This window comes from Salarias fasciatus, chromosome 1, assembly GCF_902148845.1.
Source record: "Salarias fasciatus chromosome 1, fSalaFa1.1, whole genome shotgun sequence".
Classification (NCBI taxonomy): Eukaryota; Metazoa; Chordata; class Actinopteri; order Blenniiformes; family Blenniidae; genus Salarias; species Salarias fasciatus.
The window spans coordinates 34,018,344-34,041,749 of NC_043745.1; the positions used below are offsets into that span (position 1 = coordinate 34,018,344).

General features: G+C 42.7%; 2 protein-coding genes across 2 annotated transcripts; both read right to left on the minus strand.

The window, feature by feature from the left end:
* Positions 1–401: 401 nt before the first annotated feature.
* Positions 402–6,786, minus strand: csrp3 (cysteine and glycine-rich protein 3 (cardiac LIM protein)). The gene is made up of 6 exons (XM_030091223.1): positions 6,609–6,786; positions 4,771–4,882; positions 3,746–3,917; positions 2,028–2,163; positions 638–731; positions 402–530 (listed from the first exon to the last, which is right to left on the minus strand). Exons 2-6 carry the CDS (start codon positions 4,880–4,882, stop codon positions 466–468), a joined length of 579 nt encoding a protein of 192 aa, XP_029947083.1. The 5' UTR covers positions 6,609–6,786; the 3' UTR covers positions 402–465.
* Positions 6,787–10,742: 3,956 nt separating this feature from the next.
* On the minus strand, positions 10,743–19,731 carry e2f8 (E2F transcription factor 8). Its single transcript, XM_030092003.1, has 13 exons — positions 19,521–19,731; positions 17,892–18,155; positions 17,655–17,808; positions 17,049–17,378; positions 16,418–16,579; positions 16,151–16,288; positions 15,837–16,049; positions 15,682–15,763; positions 14,325–14,790; positions 12,897–13,163; positions 12,646–12,775; positions 11,550–11,890; positions 10,743–11,361 (listed from the first exon to the last, which is right to left on the minus strand). The coding sequence occupies exons 2-13, from the start codon at positions 18,063–18,065 to the stop codon at positions 11,194–11,196; spliced, it is 2,625 nt and encodes an 874-aa protein (XP_029947863.1). The 5' UTR covers positions 18,066–18,155; positions 19,521–19,731; the 3' UTR covers positions 10,743–11,193.
* Positions 19,732–23,406: the final 3,675 nt, after the last annotated feature.

Sequence of the window (23,406 nt, forward strand, 5' to 3'; positions counted from 1 at the left end):
TCATCCCGTCTCCTTCTGCATGGCCGCCTGAACATAATTGTTTGGTGCAGAATTAACTCGATGCATCTGGTAATCAACTCAGATTTTTAATTTAATTAAATCAGCGGTCACACAGAATAATTTCTGAATGCAAAGAACATTGAATTGTTAATTAAGCCTGAGAAGATGAGGCATGCCCAGCTGCTTTCTCGTCACAGTGGGTGGAAACACATTCAGCTCAGCAAAAGTAATACTAATAAGCAAAGATATACTCGAACAAAAAGCATTTTACCTCTTTTGGATCTCCAAATAATTAAGGAATACACATTCAGGACATGTTTCCAGATACCAAATGTATTTTATTTGGCACTGAAAAACAATATCATGAGCATATTTTGTTTAAATTCCAAAAGTTGTTTGAACTGATTGAGGTTTTTCTGTCCAGTGTGACACTATGTTCTGTATGTGGTTTCTGTTTCATTTCCATTAGTCCAGCATGGCTTCGTTTCCCAGTCCGAATCCTTTAGGGCCGAAGTGTTTGGCGTAGCACACTGAGGAGAAAATAAGAAAAGTATCCTCATGAGACAGTGCATGTGGTTCGTTCAGATGTTCGACAGCACGTGAGGCTGAAATGTCAGTGTACGGCGAGGGTGAGCACCTTTACAGTACAGCTCTCCCTCCTTTTCTGTCACCGTGGTCGAATCCAGGCTTTTCCCACAGATGGCACAGCGGAAACAGGTTCTATGCCAGGGCTGGACACATACACGGTTATTTCATCACTGCAACCACGGCTGTCACTGTGTCTCTCTGTCTTTCACTGATTCAACACACAGAAATCTCAACTTCCCTTAACTTGCACTTTACAAACTTTTGGTCCCACTTAAGAGAAACACACAAACATGAAACAAACATATATTTGAGTTCCAGAAGAAAGAGAAGTCGACATAATCTGTTGAAGCTCTGAAGCGGTGTTTCCGAGCCGGCCTCGGATAGACCCACGGCATGTCTGAGACGTTTCTCTGACCCCAGAAACAGATCAAAACATGATGTGGAAATGTGAATTCTAGTGAAGTGTGTTGCGTTAAAAAGGCTGAATTTGAACCGGATTGATAAGAAGATCATCATGGAGAGATCTGACTCCTAACATGATGCAATTCCCAGAAAAATGTGCTTAAAAGAGAAGATTTTTACAGGTTGCACTGCAGGAAGTAACACTCTTACAGCTCACAGTTTTACTGGATGTTCAACCCTTTATAGGAAACTCATCAACATGTATGGAAATCAGACATTCCAACCCTAAAGTCACACTTATTCCCATGTATATTCCATATTATTTACAGTTATATGGTATTTATTTTGCAAGAAATCTGTTTTATAATGTAAAAATGGACCAAAATAAGATTTGTCGTCAGAAATTACAGATTCTTTTTTAAAATGGGATACATCTCTCCACAATGTTTGGCAAAGAAATTCAGTGTCCTCTTGTCAGAATCTAGATTAAAAGTGACATTTTTAAACAAATGTGCAGAAAATGATTTGAAAACATTCTTTGCTCAGTGCACTGCATTAACTATAACATAAATACGTTTTCTGATTCAGATATCTTTTTTTTTTTTTCCTAATTGAAACATCACTTGTGATGAGAGATAAGAAATTCAACCGTTCCCAGACATGGACACAAATAAAGAGCCAGTACTGTGTCTTGAACAATAAAAAATTTATTTAAAAAAAAAAAAAAAGAGAGAAAGAAAAAAAATGTATTTTAACTGTGACTGAGAATCCTCACCTCAATGTTCTGCTTTTATTTTTGGTCTTTTCGCCAAAGTATGAACACAATGTGCTGCTTTATCTCTCTCTTTATTTAAATATACATCATATTGATTAGACCAAGCTGAAAACAAGGTGATCCATCTCAAGGACTTTATCCTTGTATGTAAATTTTAATAACAACTAAGTTCCAAGATGAAAGATCTGGACTCAGATTCCTCGAACAATAAAGAGTAAGATGAGTGAAGTTTATGTTAAAAAAAGGGGTTTTCTTTGCGTACCTTCCCGGCTCCCATCACTTTCTCTGCGGCGTAAACAGCTTTGGAGCAGCGAGGGCAGCGGTCTGAGCTACCAAACTTCTGAGAAAACTTGTTGCTGCTGGCGTCGGTGTTTGTGGAGACGGGCCGAGGCTTCGACCTGGGGATGGGGGGGGGGGGAGGGGGGGGGGGGGGGGGGGGGGCAGAAACACACTTCAGTGAGGGATGACACTATTCATGCTTCACATGCTGCTTTTGGTTTCAAACACAGTCTGAACATGATACACCTGGTGGATGTGAAAGGTTCATACGAAAAATGAACACAAACAAAACATATAAAATGCCACAATTCACACAAATTAGATGTAAAACTAAGTCAGCAACTACACAACTAAGTCATCTTCATGCCAGATAGATGTGCTTCAATATAACACTGTATTGTAGAAACTTATTGTTTTACATTCAAACTTTTTTTGCCGCTTTCAAACTGTTTATTGAAATGAAATGAAATATTAAGTTCTTCTTCCATTCATTGCTTTGTATCATTTCATCCTGATACTTTATTCAAAATGCAAGACAATACCAACAAAATGACTCTAGAACATACGGAATTTATTGCTTCTTTCACAAGCAGCCTTATTCCTGCACACACTCTCTCTCTCTCACACACACACACATTTGAGCAATTCTCGTTCTTTTACCAGGTTGACACAAATTTTAGTTCTTTTGACCATCAGTTTTAGCCATTTTAGTTCATAACATGACAGCTGGTATATTCATTTAGCTCATTTTAACAGTTTTAACAATTACCCATTTGTGCCACAATGTGGAAATTTGCATATTTGCAGTACCAAGTGGTCAGTCATAAAAATACAAAAAGGATAATAATAATAATAATAATAATAATAATAATAATAATAATAATAATAATAATAAAAACACAGTCAGATTTGATTTTTCCAACACTTCTAGCAGTTTCAGCCGTGCAGTATGATTATCGTTTGCCATCTGGGGACTTGCTATAGGCTGCGATGGAAAGATTTCAACTGACAAACTCCACGATCATTCTTTGCTTAATGGTGGTGTTGGGGTTAAATGAAGGAAGATGAAAAGACACCATATTGTCATAGTTTATATGTTTGTTCTTGATCTGATATCAAGACCTGATTTGATTGGATAATAGCTCAGTTGTCACTGCTCCCCTCTCTGTCTGACCTGCTGCCTGAAATCATTCGAGGTCAGATGAGCCACACCTGGAGGCGGAGCTGCTCTGACGAGGAAGCGCAAGTTTGTTTTAACTCCAGGTGGGCAGATCGTTGAATGAAAAGTTCATGTATTCAATTTGTTATCGGCAATTTTGGTTCATCAAGTTTCACATCTTAAACATTTAGGTTGATGTGACAGTTGATCCGTGGCTGCCTTTACTCTTGATCACTTCAGATATTCCATCTGATACGTGATCCAGAGTTTTGGATTGAAGCAACAGCAGTGTGAGAACAGAGACACATTTTGTGTAAAAACAAATAAAAAATAAAATAAAAAAAAACACACAGGAAAGACCAAATGCAAGGTCAAAGGTGAAAAGACTGGCTGTGTCTTCTCTGTTCAAAGGAGGATCTACTGTTTGAACTTTATTTGAGTCAGTTCAACAAACCTCATACGATAAATTTACCACTTGGGCCTGTTTCTTCACACTGATTTGTGGTGTGACTGTGGCGTGGGGCCTTGGCGGACATACTCACTGCTGAGGCTGCCGGATTTCGAACCGTCCGGGAGGATCAGAGCTCAGAGCTCCGGCGCCCTGTCCGTACCCGTAGCCTTTCGGCCCGTACTTCTTGCCGTAACATGACTTGCAGTAAATTTCAGACTCGTGTGCTGCAACTGTGGTGCTGTCCAGCGCTTTCCTGCAGGTCACTGTGCAACACAGACACACATGAAGAAGTTCAGGAATGTCAGAGGAGGTTCAATAATCCTCCCACCTCGCAGTGTTTATCAGTCAACAGTGGCATACTGCACACACTCGGATGTGGTGAGTTTCTATTTGCAGCCAGACACGGGAGCATGAGGTGAACGCTGGGAGCATGAGGTGAACGCTGGAGAAAAGACGAACTCTTGGCAGCTGTACGGGCTCAACACGGAGGATTTCACAGCTCCCACTGGAACAATCCAACTGTCACACGCAGGGCGGTGGCGCTGCCAGCTGAAGGGTGTTTGTGTTTGCACTGAGAGCAGTAAAGCTTGTGTGAGGTGTCCACTGTGTGTGTGTGTGTGTGTGTGTGTTCTCGTGTAGCTGTCAGTCTCTGGATTAGATGCTGCTACCACTGTGGTGGTGGTGTGTGTGTGTGTGTGTGTGTGTGTGGGGGGGGGGTGTACGGCGAGAAATGTCAAGGTCAGGGTGTATGGCGAGGCCAGAGGAGCCCACTGATGGGGGTGTTTCGGGGAGGTTGAGCAGTTGAGAGAAAGAGGGAAGCATGAGAAGAAGGAGGCAGGAAAGATTGAAAGAACAAATAACTTTCACCTCTGTAAGTTCAGCAAGAATTAAGCCATCTTTATTCTTTAGCAGAATAAATATCTATCATACATGTGTCAATGAAATAAGATACCGCCCCTTCTAAGAATGAAACCCAGTGGAAGCAAATAAAAGGAAAACAGCAGGGCCCGAAAACAAAGCCCTGAGGGACCCCATACGACTGAATTGCTCATTATCACTTCATTGTTTCTGCCATCAGTCTCTGTTAAAGCCCACGGATGGAGTCAGTCCACTCACTGCAGATGAAGCAGGGCTTGTGGAAGCTCCTCCCGTTACACTGGATCTCCTCCGCATGGTACACCATCTTCTCACAGGCGCCACACTTCGCACCTCCTCCCCAGTTTGGCATCTGAAGCAGGCGATGCAGAAAAAAACAGAAACTGCCAATCACACTCTGAACTCCTTCACTTACAGCTTTTTCCTTTTACAGTTTTGGTCTATCAGTCAATTCTTTGTGCACAGGCCTTCATTTTAGTAAGTGATAATTTTGTGAGTTTGCACATCTGTCGCTTTTGTTCACTCCTCCCTGTCTCTCGTGTCCCTGGAGTCAGTCATCTTTTGTGTCTCACCTTCAATAACCTTACAGAAACTGTGTCCTTTCTGTGTACCTCTCTTTGTTTGACAGCCTTCATTCAAGTACTTTTTTTATGGATTCCTGATTCATGACTTTCCTGCAGTCAGTCTTTGACACTGGAGTCACCTGTATTAATATGTTGGAAACAAGTTGAGAAGTTTTCAACTCTGATTGTGGTTTCAGTCTCCTTGACTACCCTCGCCCAGTCTGATTGCTGCTCCCCGCCCTGATGTGTTTCACCTGTGCCTGATTGTGTGATTGTCTGCACCTGGTGGCTGTGGTATATATGAGGCGTCTTCTCTGTGTTCTGGTTGTTGGTTTACAACCTGAGAGGAAAATCCAACATGAAACACTCACACCACTCCAAAAACTGTCAATTTCTTGGGTGATTTGTGGAATGGACTGTATGAAGAAACATGAAGCACTTTGAAATGTTAGGAAAAGATGTAATTACAACAACTGACTAGAAATAGTAAGATGAGTATAAATGACATGATGCGTGATGTTGTCTGAGATGAGGTGGTAGTTGAATGGTTTAACATGGTTTTACAGACTGAATGTTTAATTAGATAAGATAGAGGTAGGGCTGGATAAGCATATTGCTTCTTCGTACTCCATTTTTAACAGCAAATATACATTATTAACCACATATTGGTTCTATATTATGCTCTTTGTGATTCAACATATGTTGTTGCGTTGAAATTCAGAGTATCTACGATAATTTGATGCTGATATCTGATACAACAGGTACTTCTTACATTCACAAATATTGTATTAGTGTGTAATTTGCCCCAGTAATACACCATCTGTACTACCATCAAAAATATTTTATTACAGCGTCCTGAAGAAACATTGACAAATATCTTCAACCTGTGTGCATCTGATCATAAATATAGTAGGAAATTATTAGAAATTTTCCAATTTTAAGTAAAAAGTCTGGAATTATTTCATTGTAAATTAAATCTATCACACATTAACAATGCCTTAGAAGTAGTTGTGACCAGACAGGAGGACTAAATGTGTAAATTAGAAGACAATACCAGGGTTCAACATGAACTCGCACAATTGAATTCCTGTGTGAAAAAGTGTCTAGTCACCATTGATTCCCCCAAAACCAGCTCCACTAAACCCTGGAGAGATACCGGGGCTGCCCTGCTTTGGCCTTTTGTTTGACATTCCAGTTTAAATCAGCAGTTGCCCGCCACCTCACAGGACTGGTATGTGATATTTCAGGAACAGAGGCTGAGACTGAGGCATCAGGCAGACAATGGCTGAGCTCTCGCCACAACACGCCGTTCTGGAAATGTCTGAATGCGGCTGAGATCGATCAGAGATCTCGCATGGATCCACCTCTTTGCAAGAGAAAACATGAGAAATGAAGGTTCACTCAATGGAAATTAACATAGCTTTAAAAACAGAAATAGGGATAACTGACAGTGTTGAGTTGTAACAAGCCACACAACCGGTAACCAAAGAGCCTAAGAAGAAGTCAGATTCTTACCTTGAATGGAGTCTTTGTGCTTCGGTCTGAACGTGGCGGCGGACACACCCGGGCCGTTTAAATAGTCTCCATCTTCTCATCACCGCAGTCCATCAGTGACGCTCCAGTGAAACCATCCTCCTAAAATAACTGGTGACAGAGCGAAGCCCTCGGACCCTCCATCAGCGGCTGAAAGGGGCCCGGACATCGGCCGCATGGAGGGAACTCTAACCATCACCGAACAGCTGCTTCCAGCCACACGGATTGAGAGAAGATTATAGAGATGAATGGAGGGTGAATGAGAAGGCACTGCTGAATCACTGCTTCATCATCAGGGAAACAATAGCTGCTGCGATTTACAGAGATTTACAAGAAGCGCTTGGTGGAAATATAACATTATAATTCACTTTGATGAAATTATGAGTAGAACTTCAGTTAGCGTTAGCTGAGCTGTCACTGAAACGGTTGTTGTTTCACTAAACTGCTGTTTAGAGGAGGAACTACCTTCATTCTCCTCACAGTAGCAAGAAGTGCATCCTGTTTTTAGAATGACACTTTTTTTTTGGCTTCCTTTTGTTTTCTGACAAAAATGTGGGCAAAGTTGGGTTTTTCTCTGCATGTATTTTCATGACGTCTCCATCATCCACTTATTTTTTGATACCTCATGATGTGAACTGCCGGGCTGATTTTAGCCCCCGGGCCACGTGTTTGACATCCCTGCTGTAGAACATTTTCCTCCAACCAACCGAAGTAACTTCAGCTAAACTTGATGTGTCAGTTCAACAGGTGAGACTACTTACTTACTTACTTGTGTTCGCGTGGCCATTAGGTGACCATGGCGACCAGCATCCTGAAGGTGGCTCTGTCCTGGGCCTTGCGGATAAGATCGGGTAGTGGCCGGTCCTCGGAGACTTGTTTCAGCCAGTAAAGTCTCGGACGGCCACGGGGGCGCTTCCAGTCGATTAGCGGACAGAGGGTGGCCTCAGCGACGATTGCTTTGGCAGAAATGTCATCGCCAAGGCGAGAGACGTGTCCGAAGAGTTGTAGTCTTCTTCTCTTGATGATGGTCGAGAGCGGTACGGGATACGCTCTGGCGTATACAGCTTCGTTTCGGACGTGATGAAACCGCCTGATGGCGAGAATATTGCGAAGGCAGTTGTGGTGAAAAGCGTCAAGTCGTCTTGTTTGTTCATGTGATAGTGTCCATGTTTCACTCCCGTAGAGGAGAACGGGGAGTACAACTGAATTTAACAGGCATATCTTGGTAGCTAATCAGATGTTGCTATGTCGCCATACGGGGTGCAGGCGTCCAAAGGAGCTGCGGGCGAGTTGCAAGCGCCTTATGATCTCTCAGTCGGAAGAACAATCGGAAGTGATTTTGGCTCCATGATAGATAAAATCATCTACTACCTCGACTTGATCGTTAGCAGCAGTTCGAAGTGGTTGTAAGGGGGGTATGAAGTCGGAGAGGGATTGTACCTTGGTTTTGGCCCAGTTTATAGTGAGCCCGAGAGGTGTCGCTTCTTCTTGAAGGATGAAAAGAGCATCAGAGATGGTGTCAATAAGCTCCGCGAACATAACAACGTCGTCTGCATAAGAGAGGTCAGTGATGCGGGAATGGCATTTAACTCCAGTGTCTGGGCTACATGCTAAGGTGCTGTTTATCCAGTAATCAACTGCTACGTTGAAGAGGTTCGGGGCAGCGACACATCCTCGACGAACTCCAGATGTCGTTGTGAAGGGATCAGATAGTGATCCATCTGCGCGGATGCGACATGTAGTATCAGTATAGCGCTGTCTTAGGATGTTAATGTATTTACTTGGAATGCCAATACCCTGAAGGAGTAGCCATAAAGCTGAGCGGTCCAAGGAGTCAAAAGCATCAGGTCGACATAAGCTGCAAATAGCGCTTTTCGGTATTCTCTTCTTCGTTGAGCCATGATATGGAGAGCGAGGATGCAGTCAGTCGTAGAGTGACTAGGAGTGAAGCCTGCCTGCTGAGGACGCCTGACCGAGAGAAGGTGTGACCGGATGCATTGTAGTAGAACAGAGGTAAATACTTTTGAGGGGACTGACAGTAGGGTGATTGGTCGATAGTTGGAAGGATCACGGGAGTCGCCTTTGTTTTTGTAGACTGAGATAATGATACCCTCTTTCCATTCTTGGGGGACACTTTCGGAGTCCCAGATTTTCTCAAAGGCGACCTTAAGACGAGTGGCACGATCAGATATTGTGGATTTTAGCTTCTCTGCAGTGCTGCCATCTGTGCCAGGAGCGCGTCCAGTTGGGAGCTTCTGTAAAATGCTTGGCAATTCAGCTAAGGAGGGTGGCTAAAGCGAGATTGTGTCTGATGATGTGCCTGCGCTGACAAAGTTTTGTAGTCTGGCGCATGGAGCTGGAGCAGATCTACACAAAACTCTCTCATAGTGCTCCCTCCAGCGGTCTAATTTAGCTTTAGTCTCAGTGAGTATGGATCCACTTGACGAGAGGAGCGGAGTGGAATGGGAAGCTGAAATATTCTTCTTGTGAGAGGCACAGAGTTCTTTAATGCTTTTGAAGGCTGAACGCAAATTACCGTGATGAAAGTCTCTGCTCTGTCAGCTATACTGTTCAGCCAGAGTGTTCTGTCCTTGCCGATGTTTCTCCAAAGAATCTTTTGGAGAGCTTTATAGCGGGTTGTGTCGCCGTTCAAGCGAGCCTCACGGCATTTTTTCCACAACGTGCAGAGTTGTTGACGAGATCCACTTTTTTTATCTTCTTATGCTTCTTACTCAAAATAGTCTGGGCAGCGGAGATTAAAGTGGTTGAGATCTGTCGCCACGATGCTTCAATATCCTCTGTTATATCAAGAGCGGCGAATCTGTTTGATGCCTCAACAGAGTACTGATGAGCATAATGAGGAGTGTAAAGCTTATCATTGTCTACAGCTTGCTCAGGATCAGGGCTTTATTGTCATCGCAACAAGTTACCGAAGTTTCAAGTGCAACGAAATTACATGGGTTTTTAAGACGCCCAGGCAGCCAATTACGGCGCTCCGTCTTGCTGTATGCTCGGTGAGGCTGTGGTCGAACGTTTCAAGTGTAGATGGAGTTTGGCAGCCACAAGTCGATGATCTGTGCTGTCCAACTCTGCACTGCGGAAAACACGACAGTCAGATAACGTTCTCCGGCGTCCACTGATTAGAATGTGATCGATAGTTTTAGATGTGATGCCATGAAATACTATGAATTTGGCGATGTTGAAACCAAGTGCTGGCAATTTTGAGGTTATGCGAAGCACAAAGCTCAATCATGCGCTCACTATTGTCATTTGTGCTACTTGAGGTGAATGGGGCGACTATGTGTTCAACACCGTCTCTAGTGGGACCAACAGTAGCGTTCATATCACCAAGAACGGTTACAATGTCATGAGGTGAAACCCTTCGGAGGTTGTAGTGCAGCGTTTCGTAGAAACTGTCCTTCACGGTATCTTCAGATGTGTCAGTGGGGGCAAAACAAACAAAAATTGAGAGGAAACCTTGCGAGTGCTTCATGCGGGCATATAGAAGGCGGGGGCCAAAAGGTTTCCAGCATGCTAGGGCCGAAAGAGAGGTCCTGTCGAGAGCAAGAGCTGCTCCCTGAACGCGGTCACTGTCATGGCCACTCCAGAGAAGCATTTGTTTCTCCTGAGCCAGGCCATCTAACTAGCTGATAAAAGTGAGAGCACCATATTAATATAGACATAACAAAGACAAATAAAAGCAAATTACTTTTACCTTCCAGTGAGCAGCAGAGAAACAGCTTCTGAACATCAGATTCTTTCTCTCAAATAAGTTAAAACTTAATATAGCCTCAAACAAATTGGACATTACATTAAATTGCAAAATTATACATGAAACTGACAATATTTATTTCTATTTATTTTTTGTCTAAATGCAAAATTCTTTTCTATTTTTTTTTTTATACTGGAGAAATTCAATTCAACTGAAGTAAATGCTAAATTATGACAAACTGACACAAGAGTAAAGAAAATAAAGATTGCTTCAAGGTTTAACCTCCTTTCTTTGGCAGACGTTTCAAGATGTGACCATAATTTAAAACGGAACAATGTGACAATCTTACAAAAAGCTTAAAAATTTATTTGGCAATTTACATTTAACAGAACTCCTGAAACAACTCTTCTTATAAATTAAGTTCAGCAGTGTATTATTTAGTCTCACACTGCATCACAGATATTCACACATTCTTAACAATTCCACTGGAGGGGGGTAACAGTTCAAATATACACGTGTGCAATAAGTGATCTCATGAGATATTACAAAAGCACTGTGGCGACTTTTACTCGTCTTGATGATTGAAAATGTATATTTATCATACATTCACATTAGCAAAAATATTAGTAAAGAAAACGAACTCTTCTGGCTATGGGGAAGATGGAAATTTAGTAAAAAAAAAAAGTCAAGACAATGCATATGACACTAGTGTTGGTGAGCGGTGCGACTGCGGGCGGCGGGGCGGCTGTGAAATGTTCAGAGGTAATCAATGCTGGAACATGTAGGAGAGAGAACATCCACGCCCCGACACGCCCGGTCACCCACGCAAACAGTACGAAGGCGTCCCAGAGTTCCTCAGGGTTCCTCCGCATTGACGTCCAGCTTCCTCTGAGGGACGTAAACGGTTTTGGCGGCCTGGTGTGCGCCGGCGGTTACCACGGTGGCCAGGGGCGAGAGGGACACCGGCGTGTGGAAGAAGCTGTGCGGGGGGAGTCCCGGCCCTTTGGGGGTGGTCAGCAACGGCTGGAGAAGAGAGACGGTTCAGTCAGACAACATCCTCTTGAATCTGACTCAACACTGATCTCACCGGACACATTTTCTTTCATTCGAGTGAAATCAGCGAAACATGTTTCTATAAAGTCTTCATCAATAAAACAGAACTTCCAGCAGAGAAAAGGATTGTTTTTGTCAACTGATGTGTCTGAACTCACCTGCTGCACGCTGATGAGCGCGAGCGGCTGTGGGGAGACGGTCTGCTGCACCGGCACCGGGGACACGGGTTTGATGAACACCAAGCCTCTCTGCTGCAGGCTCAGCGGGCTCGGCAGGCCGGCGGAGTGCTCCGGCGTCTGCGGCGCGGCGAAGGCGTTGGCCGGGTTGGAGATCAGACCCAGGTTCTGCAGGGTGAAGTTGAGGATGGCGGGGCTGGGGCTGTGGAGCCGGTGGGCCTGCTGGGCGGCGGCGGCGGTGTGAGGGGAGGCGCCCACGGCGGCCGGTCTGTGGATACGGAGGCTGGTGGGCGTCATCTCCTGAGCCAGGGCAGGTCTGGAGCCTGGAGGCAAGGCGGACTGGTTAATCATGTGAGATACTCTTTAAGCTTTTGTTTTCAACTGACTCCCCCATGATGCATTTAGGAGTAAGAGGTAAAAATACTCCTGAAGGACCTCAGACTTCCCAGCGTAAAGTTGGAGGCCTGCAGTCACTACAGCAGTGCTGGTAAACCTACTAGAGGAAGAGCCACGCTGGCTTTTCAAACTGAAGTACATCATTAATTAATCAGCATTAATCTGGCCTTTGGAGCTTGAAAAAAAAAAACCCTACAATTATTTTAACCTACAATTTGGAAATTTTATAAATGTGTGGACCTCAAAACCATCATTCTTCCAGCTTCTATGAACTTACGTGATTTAATTCTATAATGATGTCGCTTGTCTGATTGCTTTCATTGCAGCTTTTGTTCACCTGGTTTAATGAGCATTTTACTGCCATCACTTCTTGTTTGACTTTACTTTGTAAAGTTATATGTACAATATCCATAGCACTATGATCAGTATTTTAACATTAGAATTACAATACAGATTAAGAGTGGACAGACTTGTTAACCTTATCAAACTAAGAAATGAGACTTCCGCCTCTTATTGCTGCAGCTGCATCAACGCTCTGGTATATAATCCCAAATAAAGGTCACATACTACTGAACATGAACCCGACTGAGCTCTAGAAAGTAGATGAGGGTAAATAGTGGCTTGGAGCAAACACAAACATTCCATCCTTGTATCTGAAATATTATGTTTAATAAAAACTGACCTGCGGTTGGTGTTTGATAGATGTTTGGAGGCGAGGCCTTGCTGCTTTCTCCTGCCGAACCCTGAATTTCCTTATAGGTGATGAAGGACTGCTGTGAGATGGGGATCAAATATCCTGCTGGGACCAACGTCTGGGTGTGAAGAGAGGTGAAACACACACTGCTGTTGAATCAAGTCACATCAAACCAGCTGATATTTATTAAACCACTGCGAGCAGTGTGTGTGTGTGTGCGTGTGCGTGTGTGTCTTCACCTCGGTGTGAAGGTGTGAGGATGCGATCGGCACGGCTCTGATCGGCGTCAGGCCCGCCTCGCTGTCAGAGTTTGCCGCCTTGTCCTCTTTGTCCAGCAGCACCTCCAGACTCCCCTCCAGCATCTGGCTGGCCGCGGCGCCGCCGGGGGTGTTGACGAACTCCGGGTCCAGGTGGAGGGCGCGGGGGGACGGGCGGCTCGTCAGCTCCCCGCCGCGGCGGGCCTTCAGCCGGGCCTGCAGGATCTCACACAGCTTCGGAGAGGCGTCCTAGAAACAGAGCGACGGGAAGAAACGGGGCAGGTGGAAAACACCGTGTCAGAGAAGAGAAACGGCAAAGATGACAGACTTTAACAGGAAATACATACTGAGACTCCCTCTCTGAGTGTTTTAAGATTTGCCTGCATAGAGTCACTGAAGTCACACATCAAATCAGAGTGACTTGAGTTCCCAAAGCATCAAAAGAACTACAGAGTTAAACTGACAGAAAATATACTCTCCCTTATGTTTTTTTCTCTATTTGGTTCCTTTGAATAGAATTTAAAATGATCATCTTGACAAGAAAAGCTTTAAAGTGAAATAACGACACGCGGTCATTTCCTTTTTTACCTCGTTAAAACTAAGCAGCAATCTCAGCAGCACCGTGCATTACTTTTCTGATAAAAAATTTTTTTTGCAGGACAACTGCATTGTTTATTTTGATGTGGATGTTTTATTAATATATCCTGCTAAAATTTTTACCCAATTCAGTAATTTTTTTGGAGGGTAACTGGAACTTTTAAAATGTGGTGATATTTAACTTAGTTTACGCTTTTCATTTCATATATGTCTTTGAAATCCTGGCTGCTTTGTGTCACTCTGGACCATTTTGTGTTCTGTTTCTAAGGCTTACAGTGTTTGAGACTTTTTTTTATATATATATAAATGAACAGCGCTCCTTCCATCTATTCACTCTGTACAGTTACATGTCAGCATTGCACATTAACGTTCCGTATGTCGCTGCAGGTTCTTTGGCGGTGAGCTAAAACTTTGTTCTCATCAGCCTGCAGCATGCTGGTTATTTCACTCAGTTACTCAATTGTTTGTTTTTTGCCCTCTTTCCTGTTTTCTATTTTCTCCACCACCCTCTAAGCCCAGTTCAACCAGATAACTGCCATTTTGAGACTGGTTCAGCTTGAAGGGGATCCTTCCCCCTCCCAGGTCACCTTGGGGCCATTTTCAGAGGAAAGCTGCTTTGGGTTTGAACCTAATTCTGGGTTTGGGTTTAGACCAGTTAGCTCTGATTCGACGCACTCAGCTTCTTTCCTCTGTTCACTCTCTACATATTTATCGACACCGATACACATCATTTAACTTGTGTGCCACTGGCGTTATGAGTGATTTAGATCAACCAGTGATGAAACCAGTTCAAGGTTTGTTTGTTTTTTTTACCTTAAAGTCGGGGTCATCCTTCTTGGTTTTGGAGGGGCTGCTCTCAGACGTGGAATCTGAACGCAGCCGTTTCCCCGCTGAGGGACTGGCGTCGGAGGAGCCCTTGGTGGCAGACGGAGCGCTCGGGCTCTGCCCGGTCTTCTCCTCGAAGGTCATGGAGCGCACGGCCAGGCTGGTGGGCTGCGGCTTGGCCAGGGGGTTGGGCCGCAGGGAGGGGTACAGATACACGGGGTAGGGCCCGTTGCCGCGCTGCTGGGGCAGCAGGACGGGGATGAGGGGCGAACACTGGGCGGGGACGTAGGCGGCGGGCTGCACGGCCACGGGGGTCCGATGGGCGGGGGGCACTGTAGTGTTGACTCCAGACTCCTGGGTGGGGGTGAGTAATGGTGCCTGAGGTGGGTCCATCGAAGTGGAGACGGTTGGGAGCAACGTTACAGCAGCAGGTGGCACTTCGGCAGCTTTGGTCCTGAAACAGGAGGAGGAGTCTGAATATTAACAGATTTACATTCCTCTTTGAACAATTAGAACTGGAAACTAGCCCAGTAACTTAGCATCTCCTCATCAATAGCCCATTAATAAACTATTTAAAGTTGTATTTAATTATCTTTGGAAATCATAATCTAGATGTGAAAGGCAGCTTGATACATTATGTTGATCAGTTTTCCTCATTACTGTCAGAATTAAAGAGAAAAAGCAGTTTCTTGTAAAGCACAACTCAATATTAATACAGCATATTAAATAGGTCTGATTAATGTTTCCCAGGTAGATAATATGTTCTGTGTTTCATCCAGTCTTAAAGATGCTGTGAAACAATGTAGAATTTCATTTTAGCATATTTGTGCAATACCCTTTAAAATATCTCAAAGTAAACCTGCAAATGTCAAATTCAATCAACTATTTCAGGAGCTAGTCACACTGAATGTATCGTTACACACAGTTCAACAGATATCTGAAGCTGCAGTGAGTGAAGAAGACGCTGATGAAGCACAATGGTGGAGGAGGGGCTTAGAAACAAGTACACATTTAGAGCGCAGCATGAGCAGTCAGACAGACATTTGGCATGAAGACAAACGGGGAATTTCATGTTAAAGAAAAAGAACATAAGGAGTTTTTTGTAAACAATTCAGATCAAATCAAAAGACAAATGAAAATTAAGCCTTATCGATCAAAGTGTTGGAATGTAATCTTAGTTTTTATGATCTTAAAAAGGTTTCTAAAATGTTTTTGTTGTAAACCCGTCACTGATCAACAACCTCATTAAGAGCTGCGACTTTAACCTTTAAACACCACTAACGAAGGCAGCACGTCTCACTTCCAGAAAAGTCACCAACATTTGAAAAGTTTAGTTTGAACTTACGTCGATGCCTGGTCAAGTTCAATCTGACATATAGCAGCAAGTTGGGCCATTTTGCTCGGGAAGTCGGCATTCAACGAGTCACCTGGAGACAAAACAGAGAGTGGTTGGAAAAATGCATTTTCACCGACTGAACATTAGAGGCTCTGCGGACTCACCAGCAGCGGCCTTGACGGGGCTGCTGGGCGCAGAGCTGATCTTGCGCCGGTCGTCCTGGATGCTCTTGGCGAGCTTTATGAGGGAGGCGTGCCGAGTGAAGCTGCGCTTGTTGGTGGAGGATGAAAAAAGGTTTTTGGCACAGTTGTCAGCAGATGAGCGGGACTCCAGCACACCTTTCCTCTTGGAAGTGCATTTCGAATCAGCATTCAAGTCTGAAACACCAACAGAATACTAATGAGAGGCTCTGATTAAAAAGCCTACATTTTCTTCAAATTTGAAAGACACCTTAAAGTTAAAGGAGGTTTATTGATACCATTCACTTGTAGAAATTCTTCAGGGCCGACCCATTTGAAAGCCGGCTTCCTTCCTCTCTGTTCCGTCACATGGACTTTCTCAATGAGCTTCAGGCTTCGCAGCACATTCGCTATATCATACAAGCGCCGCACTTTAGCTGCAGAAAAACAAAGAAAAAACAAAATTATTATGACAATATAATATACATGCATGCTTTTTGTCTGTACATGAACTAAAGTGGAAAAATAAATTTAAATCTTTTGTATTTTCATTGCTTCACACTCACTCTTGTATTTGTTCTTGTCCTGACAGGCATCTTGGTCTTCTCCGATCAGGATCTTGGCGGCCACGTCCAGACTGATCACACGGGGGTTAGAGACTAGAAAGAGCATGATGAACTTCTGGCTCATCACCCGCAGAGATTTATCCTTCCTGCTGTTAACAGAGGCTGGACAGAGAGAAACTGGATCAACACCTGCAAAGCTTTTACATTAATCCATAAACGAGATGTTCTGGGTGTTTTGTATGACACATTTCTTTTAATTAATCATTGTTTTGTGCAGTGTTGTGGAACTGAATGCGATGAATGAAATGATTGCTTTGTGGAAGCTGGTGCAGTAACAATGCCTCCCCTGTGTGGAATTTGCAGATCTAAACACTGGTGTTAGCTTAATGAGTGACGCTGACCTGCTCCTGTGTATTTGTTTGCCTGTGATAAACTGGTGACCTGTCCAGTGTTTACTCTGCCTGTCCCCATTATCAGCTGGGATCAGCTCCAGCCCACCCACAAGCCCAACTTGAGTAACGTTCAAAAATAAATGTATGAACCTGAAAGTTTTTTTTGACAAACCAAAACTAAAAGCTACGTAATGTGTTTGTATTAAACGATAAAGAAGTTCTAAACTAAGGACTCTCACCAGCTTTGAACTCCACTCCTGGGAGCTCCACAAAGAAGAGCTCTTTCTGAAACTGCTCCTCACGGTCCGCCGCCTCCTTCGCCGCCGCCGTCACCGGCTCGTTTTCCTTGTCCTTCCAGCTGAAATCCAGAGCGTTCTCAGCTAAACACTGCTGGATCTGCTGCATCTGCTGGTCGTACTTCTGCTCCTCGCCCACCTGCTTCAGAATGGCCAGCGTCTGGGCCAGCTTGGTCCGGCCGTGCCAGCCGTAGCGGTTCTTGGCCGAGCGGCTCACCATGTGGAGACTCTCCAGCACATTCATGATGTCGTAGATGCGCCGCCGCTCCACATCTGTGCAGGCGGAAGCATAATATCAACAAAAAAATGGTCGAATGAAAGAAATCAGTCTCAGCTAAATTGAAATCAAATAAATGATGACATTACATGAAAACACGTATGTGTATTTTTTGTCTATGGGTTTTAAATGTAACAATTTCCTCTTACATAAAATATTCAAAAAAAAAAAAAAAACCTTGAGCTACAGAAAAGTTTCACATATGAGTATCATGTTTCTACATTGTATGTTTTTTTTTTTAATGTTAGAAAAAAACAGAACAGAGAACATACTGAGCTCTGTGGCAACATCATCCAGGCAGATATCGTTGTTGGCGTTGGGGTCTGGATAATCTGGGTAGCGGGCCAGGAATTTATGACAAAGCAACCCCAGACTCTTCTCTTTTCTGCTAATTATCTTCTCGGAATCCTCCACGTTTTCAAGTTCCTAAAGAAAAACAGAGAAGAAACACTCTTCAAAATACTGTAGACATCAGATTTTTTCACTAGTTTTGCTGTTATAAATTGTACCTGTAAGGGGTCAAGATCAACCCGGCCATCACTGTCTAGAAGGACCAGCTCCTTTTCTCGGTTCCTGATCTCAGGACTGGCAACACTGATGAGCATTTTGAGGTTGGAAGTTGGAGTCCATGGATCACCAGAGGCTTCTTCTCTTCCTTTTTTAGGTGTAGCGAGGGGACCCATGGTCAGTCAGGTCAGCAGATAGACTGCACACAAGCCTCTTTAGTTCTTTGGAGTATTCACCACAATGTGGAGGGGAACCAACACGACATCCTAGACCGCAAAAAGAGGAGAGAAAATGCAGACCTAAAACATAGTAGTGTGTGATTGTTTTCCTCTCCGTGCTGCATGCTTCCTTCACCTGAAGTCAGACAAAATCTGCTCCAGTACTCAGACTCTCAACTGGTTAAAATGTTCTAGAACATTAATGGAATAAGGTTAAAAAAAACCTCCTGTTTGCATAAATAAGGACCATTTTGCACAAACTTTGTTTTGACCAATCTAAACTTAACAGATAAATATGAAAATTGATCAGATAACAAGAATTCCAGGTAAAGAAAATTTATGTCTGCAGTTATTTTGTATGTGTTAGAAGTTTTATATTTGGTCCTCTGATAGAGAACGATTTAACTTCCAGTACTTTAGCTTATCGACATAGTAGTCTTTTCTTACATCCAATTCAGTCCATTCAGTTATAGGGCACATAAATCATCTACAGATAAATGTAAAGTTGGTAAAAGCCTTCATTATTTGAGAAATACCTGCAGAAATTGTGCATGTCTAGATTAACTGTTAGAAGCAGGCATTAGTGTTTAATTAATTTATAATGGCAACAATTCAATGAACACTCGATATTACCCCTTTATCTTTGTTTAATATGTCCTGATAATATATTATTAATTATCTTAAACAACTAAATGTAAAATCAACGCAAATATTTGTACTTTAATATCTGATATTTGCGTGCAACGTATCTGCTATCAACCACCAATAAAAAAAGCACATACTCGTTTTAAATAAACTCTTATTTTGTATTATTAAAGCATGTTTTTAATTTCTATTTTAAAATGAATCACAACACCAGACATAATATTGGCGGTAACTGGCGTGTCTTCCGTCGAATCGCGGGGCTTAACGGACGCAGTGGTCCCGCCCTTTTTGTGTGGGACAGCCAATGGGAGCGCGGCGCCGGTCAGCAAACAGGAAGTGAAGACTGTCCCGCGCAGGTGAACTGTTTTTGAAATACTTGGCGCGGAACTCATCTCCGGCAACAGCGACGAATAAAACTAACTTTAATACATATGTAGCAAATTGTCTCCCCGTCGTTAACATCACGAAGAAACCGATGCAGTTTTTTAGAAGGTGCTTAGGGTTTCAAAAGTCTCATTTAGAGTGTGTTGGCAGTAAGCAGAGCAGACAGAGAGCATTCTGATTAAATGCTGCAAAACCGGGAAATCCAGTCACTTTTCATTCATCGAAGCGATTTAGTAATTTACTAAACCAGCCAAAATGAGATTACACATCGTAAATAAGCTACACGCATGAAAATACCACCACATACACCCGCTCCGTGTAAAAGATACTCTCACGTTGTTCCTCCTTTGAATAAAACGTGACGAAAAGAAATCGTTTACTCACCCAAATTCACAAGAACTGAAGCAACCATTCAGATGCTTTCCATGTTCGCGGCAAAATACTGTAGGTTAAAAACGCGTCAATCCTAGAATATGAGGCGCCAGCAGTGGATTATGATTAGCGGTCTAGATTCCTTGAATTTAAATGTATCCATAAAACTGTGGAGATTAATATGTAAAATTGTAAAAACTCTGATTTCCCTCTAACCGCGCCGAAAAGTAGAAGCCTCTCAGTTAACTTTACTCCAGTTGTGAAAAGTTTCGCCCAGTTGTGTGACTGAACGCCGCTATGTTGGGGCTCGCGCATGCGCGTTGACGTCACTGTAACTGCCCCCTCCCCGCGCCCGCGCCAAGAGGGGGGGAGGGGAGGGGGGGAGGGGAGGGGAGGGGAGGGGAGGGGGGCAACAATGCAGTACCCCGCAGGGCAAGTTTGTTTAGTGGCGAAATGAGGAGGGAGGGACACAAACTGCAGACGAAACTGTAATGCCAAAAGTGTGTGATCAGCAGCTCTTTTTTTTTGTCTTTTCAAAGAGAAAAAGAAAGAAAAAAAGAAGAAAAACAAAATATGCATAGACATAAAAAAGTGAATTTAACAGATTGAGAGGATCAGCCAAACATATGAATGTTTTACTTTTTACTCCTGAACTGAGATGTGGTTGTACTTTTTTCTTCGCTCATCAGAGGTCCAACTGGGAAGATTCTTCAGTCTGTTTGTGTTGTTGATGTTACACACCTAAAAAAAACAACTGAACAAGGAATTTCAGTTGTGCATACATTTTCATATGCACCTCTCAGGAAAACTCAGGGATATTTATATTTTGGGGAAAAATGTTAGGAAATTGTAAAAAGTTGATGCGACAGTGACATTATGTTATGAAAGGACTATAGGGTATTTAAAAAGAAGCATGCAATGGTGATGTCCTCATGTCAAGCAATTTACTGAAACAGAAGCCAATGATGGTGGAGGGCATACCATTGTCTCTGAAACTTGTCATGTGCCCCTGAAAAACAATTGCAGCTTGACAATATGTCTCATGATTCACATGTGGACTGATTGTCTGCTGCAGCATGGCATAGTTCTTGACGAGTGGCCCTCAGGTCATTGAGGTTCTCGGGACAGAGTTGCAGGCCTCCACACGGCCACCCAACTGATCTCAGAGGTTTTCCATGAGATTCAGATGTGTAGAAAGTGCTGGCCACACCACTGAAAGTACCTCAGTCTCCAGCAGCTGTTATCTGATGGCCACCTCCATGAGTTACAACACTGTGACAACCATGATGATGAAACGAGACCAGGGGCACGATGACTGACTTATCCATATTATTTAGGGAGTATAGGCTTGTACTGTACCGATCACAACATGTCAGGAAATTCTGCATTGACTGGACACACCTCTGCACACTGTCTCATCACCTCCATTGTTAACATGAGGTGATGAGTTCTGTGTTCATTCCTTCTCTAATTCAACAGGATGTATGTATACAGTGGTGCAGTGGTTAGCAGCACTCTCAACAAAGTTTGAGTTCAGATTGGACTTGAGGGTACATCAGCTTCTTCTCACATACCAAAAGCATGCGGTTGGTCTCTTCAAACTGTGTGGATGAGAGTATGCATGACTGTGTCTCTCTGTGTTGGTGTTTTCTTACTTGACGGACTTGATAATCTGTATAAGAACGAAGCTGTGGAAGTTACTTGTGTTTCTAAGATGATCCCATGTTCAGAATGGAAAAGCTCTTGCATTCATTCTGCCAATACTAAAATGAGTGAATCATGGTTTACCGGATTGTTAAAATGTTTACTTCAAGTATATTTCTAGCTGATAGAAATTCAATGTTTCATCTCCATTTACATCAAACAGTGTGTGAAATTTTGTGACAGGCCTTCACAGCCCAGAGAAGAAACTCGATGCTATGCAGTATTCTCATTTAGAAATTCAAACACCAGCTGATATATTTTAGCTTGGAAAAAAAATCCCAGCTTTGGTTTAATTGTATATTTTACAATTTTGATTTCTGGAAAAAGTCCCATGTGAATCCAACATAAACAAATGAAGATCTTGATTCTGACACAATAATCCAAATGAATCAAATTACCACTAACCACATGATCGCTGATTGCTCTGTAATCCTGAGGGTTCTGGGTCTGAGTTCTCATGCCAGCTGGTAATTCCTCTTGTCAGAGGGGACAAAACATTTTTCTTTTCCTTTCCTTATTTTTGGAATGCATAGGCACATCTGTTGAAATGTGGAATTATTATAATCATTTTTGCATGCAATGTCCTCAAGATGTCAGTAGGGAAGATAATAAAATGAATAATTTTTCAGTCATATATCCCTTACACACGATGAAACCCTTCTCATCATGTCAGCTGTCTGAATGTCTGGCTCTTCATGTCAGGACAGCTTAGAGTTGTGTTACGCATGGATGCCCACCATAATAGAATATTATAGTATGTAATGAAATTAGCATAATAGTTACATTAAAGGCTTTCCCTGGAAAGCCACAATTTCTGATTTACATTGTTGCTAGATAATTCCAGCAAAGATGTGTAAGTGTTGGAAACAAAAGAGCAAAAACATCAATATGGCATGAATAATTTTATTGGTTCTCACATAGGAATGAACACGCCTAATTAAAAAGCATCAAGTAGGTTATTAGTCTGAGAGACTTTACAGCTAATTTTTCTTCATATTAGAGGATTAACGTTACTGGATTACACAGTTGCTTGTCAGTTTAAATGACTTAAATGACTATTAATTTTATTTTGTTGATTTAATATCTACAGTTTTTATACATATCAATTGGAACATTTATTTTAATGGTCTGTTTTGTTGCATACTTGTTGGAAAATAAAGAAGAGCAAATGTAAATCCCTTACAAATGCAACACTTGGGAAATAACCAGGCAGACATTTTTGCTGCAGTGATGGATCCTGGTCCTGGAGGGCTCTTCTCCTGTATGCTTTAGGTCTCTTCCTGAGGAAACACATTTGAATGAAGGATCTCTTTTTGGCTGTCTTAAGAGCTTCGGACCAGTTGTTCTACAGTAATCTGAGTGGATTTTTGTTATCGGATTGGATCAAATCTTGAAAATGGGTTGTTCAAAAAGGAAAGAAGGATTCCGAAATGGAATTAGATCCTGTCATCCAGTCCTGGTTTTAATCTGGATCAAACCTTCAGTTTGGGTTGTTCAAAACATTTCAGTAGGATTTGGATAAGTTTAATCCAAAAAACAGGATTATCCTGATCCCCACAGGAGGGAGTATTTCAAAAAGAAAATGAAGTAAAACTTTAAAATTAGTCAAAAGAATCCATTTATGTCATTTTGTGTTTATACTTTTATTTCTATTTTGCTCTTGATTTGTTCAACTGTTCTAGTGAGGAAGTAGATAAAATAGACACAGGAAACCTATAAGCCTTTCAGTATAGGAAAGTAAAAATAAAATCAAAATAAAGACGATCTGGTTCTCATGAAATAAATCCCCGATCAGGCAACAAACCCTTTAAGAAATGTGAAAACACAGATTGTGGACATTATTGTAGGTGAGAACGCTAAAGCTCTGCAGGGATTCAAGGTGTTGTTGGGGATGGAGAGTCTGTGAAGTGATCAATTTCCTCCTGATGCAGAGGAAACATTGATTCTGGATCTCAGCCCGTAACTGAAGAACAACCTGGATCCTGTCTGGTAGAACCACCAGTCACAGGAGCTCAGAAGAGACGCTTGAAGCATCCTTTACCAAGAAATAATGATGCCTATGAATTACTCCTTAGAGGAGAAACTGAAAGAATAGAAGTTCAGATCTGCCCCCTGAAAGCAGGGCTGGAAAATGAAGAAGAATCCTGAACATTCTTTACTGTGCTAACTATAAGACATTTAGTCTTTTTTTGTT

Coding starts and splice junctions, on each gene's coding strand:
- csrp3 (XM_030091223.1), bottom strand. CDS start 4,882: ATGCCAAACTGGGGAGGAGGTGCGAAGTGTGGCGCCTGTGAGAAGATG. Junction 732..2,027: donor AAGTGATGGGAGCCGGGAAG/GTACGCAAAGAA, acceptor GTATGTGTCCAG/CCCTGGCATAGAACCTGTTT. Junction 531..637: donor GGGAGAGCTGTACTGTAAAG/GTGCTCACCCTC, acceptor TTTTCTCCTCAG/TGTGCTACGCCAAACACTTC.
- e2f8 (XM_030092003.1), bottom strand. CDS start 18,065: ATGGGTCCCCTCGCTACACCTAAAAAAGGAAGAGAAGAAGCCTCTGGT. Junction 16,580..17,048: donor AGGAGTGGAGTTCAAAGCTG/GTGAGAGTCCTT, acceptor CTCTCTGTCCAG/CCTCTGTTAACAGCAGGAAG. Junction 11,362..11,549: donor CGCTCATCAGCGTGCAGCAG/GTGAGTTCAGAC, acceptor TCTCTTCTCCAG/CCGTTGCTGACCACCCCCAA.